At 37.1% G+C, this 3,656-nt stretch overlaps 1 protein-coding gene across 1 annotated transcript; it reads right to left on the reverse strand.

The window, feature by feature from the left end:
* Nucleotides 1–2,580: 2,580 nt before the first annotated feature.
* Nucleotides 2,581–3,187, reverse strand: LOC311508311 (interferon-induced protein 44-like). The gene is made up of 3 exons (XM_084573021.1): nt 3,086–3,187; nt 2,871–2,971; nt 2,581–2,750 (listed from the first exon to the last, which is right to left on the reverse strand). Exons 1-3 carry the CDS (start codon nt 3,141–3,143, stop codon nt 2,589–2,591), a joined length of 321 nt encoding a protein of 106 aa, XP_084429147.1. The 5' UTR covers nt 3,144–3,187; the 3' UTR covers nt 2,581–2,588.
* Between the last annotated feature and the right edge of the window lie 469 nt (nt 3,188–3,656).

Consider the following 3,656-nt stretch of genomic DNA (forward strand, 5'->3'; position numbering starts at 1 on the left):
CCTCTCAAAGCACTTCATCATTATAGGAGTCAGTATGGAGTGAAATTAGTCTCAAAATGGTCACAAATGCGTGTTCCATGATCCACACGTGAAACATGACATTCACAAATGCGTACAACGATTTGTGTGTGAATTTTGGGGGTCACAAATACCGAGCTGTCTGAACGTGTGTGATTGTATTGCAAATTTACAAATCAGATCGTTCAACTTCACAAAGCTCATCCTTTTCGTTTTCAAAAGACTTACGAGTTAAACGAGAAGCGAAACGAATCTTTGGTACCTGCTAAAAGCGGTTAGTGCGCAACCGACAGTACAGGGACCCCCGACTGGTATGTTAAAAAAATCTAATTTAAATGTAAATAATACAAACTAATACTTTGTCGTAATCTCTGCAATAATGTTTTGGATATCTAATGCACTGCTGATTCCATTCATGGGTAAATGTAATGACTATCAATGTTAACGCTAATTATGTTATCTCACAGTTAATATAGAGCCACTATGTAGGTCTGTAAGAAAATGTTAAGTACATCCTTTGTCTAGGGTTTTGGCTCTGACCAAACTTTCTCTTCCGTTGTGTCCATTTTTGTCCCTCTTCAGAGTAAAATTAAATAAAAATAGTGTATAAAAAATATTATATAAAATAGTATAAAATTTACAGAATTAGCATATGAACAAATGTACAAAAAATAGAGATGGAAGAATATATACATAGGAATGATAATAAAGTGATTATACAACCGCTTTTAGCCTGTACCAAAAACTTAATGGACCAAAGATTTTTACATTTTTAAAATAATCTTAAATTAAAAATGTATATTAATATCTACGTGGTCCTCTGTTGAGTTCATTGTTGTAACTAAACGAGAAGCGAGTTATATCAGTTAAGATTCATTTTCCCCAGAGGAACGATATAGCTCACCACAAAGCCAAGATTTCCCATTTTCCCAGTGACACTTAAAGGCACCATGCATTTGGAGATCTGTGGATCCGAGCAGCATGAAAATAGTCTGAAAACTCCGTGTGCATGCGCAGCCTGATCTGTCCGTATCTTCCGATGTATGCGTAGGCTTAGACACTCGGGCCATTAGTGACATTATTCAGAATTAGAATCTCAAATACACACGTCAAATGCAAAGCTCTCACATACACACGTTCAAATGCTCTCACACAGACACGTCAAAATGCTCTCACATTCACATGTCAAATGCTCTCACATACACACGTCAAATGCTCTCACATACACACGTCAAATGCTCTCACATACACACATCAAAATGCTCTCACATACACACATCAAAATGCTCTCACATACACACATCAAAATGCTCTCACATATACACGTCAAAATGCTCTTACATACACTTCAAAATGCTCTCACATATACACATCAAGTATGAGTCGAAGCGGAAGTTGTTTGAGTAGAAGTGGAAGTTGTTTGAGTTGAAGTGGAAGTTGAGTCGAAAGGGAAGCAGCGGCGCTAAACAAACGGGTAGGAACCGGTCACTGTAACTCCTGCTGCAGAATCGACTCTGTAGTTGGAGCTGCACTTGCAATGACCGACTGCTGCCCGGTTGTTGCATTTGTTAAAGTCCTGATAGTCTCCTCTGAGGCTAATATACTATTTAGCAAACCCGCTGCTTCAGTTAGGCTACTCGGCTGTTGTTCGGACATCAGGGCAGGGCAGGGCAGCGGATGATCAACCCATTATGCGTCTGTTTCGCACTTTCACCTGACTTCTGCTTTTACTCAAACAACTTCCGTTTCAACTTAAAAGGGCTTCCATTTTTATTCAGACGGCTTTGAAACTCATTTCTGTCGTCACCCAAAGCTTCACAATATTAAGCGTTCCACAGGCAAGAAAAAACATCACTTCATAAGCAGACACTTCCGACCAACCAGCTCTGACACTCAATGTGATATTTAGTTTTCGAAATAAAAATGCTATTGTGGAACAAACATTGGGAATGGAATTAGTTTGAATGAAAACTGCTGAAATTAACCACACAAAATACTTAAATAACTTTAAAAGATTTATTGAAGAAATTTGTTATTTTTGTTGTATTGATTTACAGGATTATTTATACCATGGTGTATTTAACTGTGAACATTACAGAGGTCAGTAAAAGAGTAACAAAGTCAGAGGCATAAAAGGGAAACACAAGAAAGACAAAGAGATAACATTATTTCTGATGTGTGTGTGTGTGTGTATATATATATATATATATTTTTTTTTCTTTTTTTTCAGATATATTTCTGGAAAAAAAACATAGTGTCCATTCCCCACTCATCATGAGCCCACTATACTGAAATTGCAACTCTCCTAAAATGGGTGATTATATCATGTCTGAGCATTTTTGTGTTTTCTTAAAATCAGAGAACTGAAACACTCCAGAAACTTGAATCTCCAGGAGTAGAAAGTCTAAGCATTCTTCAGCTTTTCTAGTTATACAACAAAGAATATTACAGTGATTCAGCATCTCAGTAATTTTCACCACAGCTGACATTATGCAAGAAATGAGAAAAGACTGATTAACTTGTGCATGACCTGTTGAGATAAATTACATAAAGTCCAGATCACCTTTGGGTTAAATGTCGTTCAGGTAGTCTTCTCCATAGTCAATGATTTTTCTCATTGCACTCAGTATCAGTGAATCAACGTCAGCGTCTGTCTCAATCTCTGAGTGGTAGTTCTTCACTGGAAAGATGCAGTTCAGTGGAATACCCAGCAACACACTCAGTTGTTCCATCTGAGGTTAAACAAAATGTAATTGAAGAAAAACTTAGATTTTTTTTTGCCACAATTCTGATATTTCTAAATAAGTGAATTCATTACAAGCTAGTGAAAAAGAAAAATATTTCAACCATACCTGTTTCTGCAGCTCCTTGCTCTTGTAAACATTCTTTATGTTTTCATTCACCTCAGGATGGGCTTCATCAACTTTGGTAAGAATAGCAACTTGGGGAATCCCTGAGAGCACAGAGTGGAAACCAAGGCTGACAGTTAATGTTAGTATTTTCATGCTAACTGAAATAAGAGATTGTGAAACAATTACAGCTCTTTAAAAAAATCATATTCTCTCACCTAAGTCACTGGCTACTGCTCTGATACCCCTTATCTTTAGTGTAGACTCATCATCCATTATGTTCAGTGTGGTGGCAGGAACAACACAAACCAGAACATGAACCTGGTCCTCTAGAGTTGGGTAATCATTGTAGTACTGATCAGTCTTAGTCAAGGGAGAGCTGGGGTTGAACTTGAAACAAATATATAGAATAGGAAAAGTCATTTTTATGTATGAAGTTTTTCAATAAAAGTATTTTTTGTAAGTTGATTACTAAATGGTGCACACTGTACTGAATGTTTGATAGGGTCTGTAGTGATTATACCTTGTAACCTTCTGTCATGTGTCCCATCATGGTCAGTTTGACGTCGTCCACACTAACTCCTCCGTTAGTGCCCCTCTCAAGACCCATGGTGTCAGCGAAGACGAAAGGGTAAAAGGTTCCCGGTTTACCTTTCTGGATTTTATAACTTCTGTACTGTTAAAAAGAAAACAACAAAATAGACTTATTGTGACGATAGTACCACAGTTTGAGTTGCTCAGTGATTTAGTTTGAATATTTTATTTGTTATTCTATTGCAATCCACTCCT

The sequence above is a fragment of the Chelon labrosus genome, assembly GCF_963514085.1.
Source record: "Chelon labrosus genome assembly, chromosome: 23".
Taxonomy (NCBI): domain Eukaryota; kingdom Metazoa; phylum Chordata; class Actinopteri; order Mugiliformes; family Mugilidae; genus Chelon; species Chelon labrosus.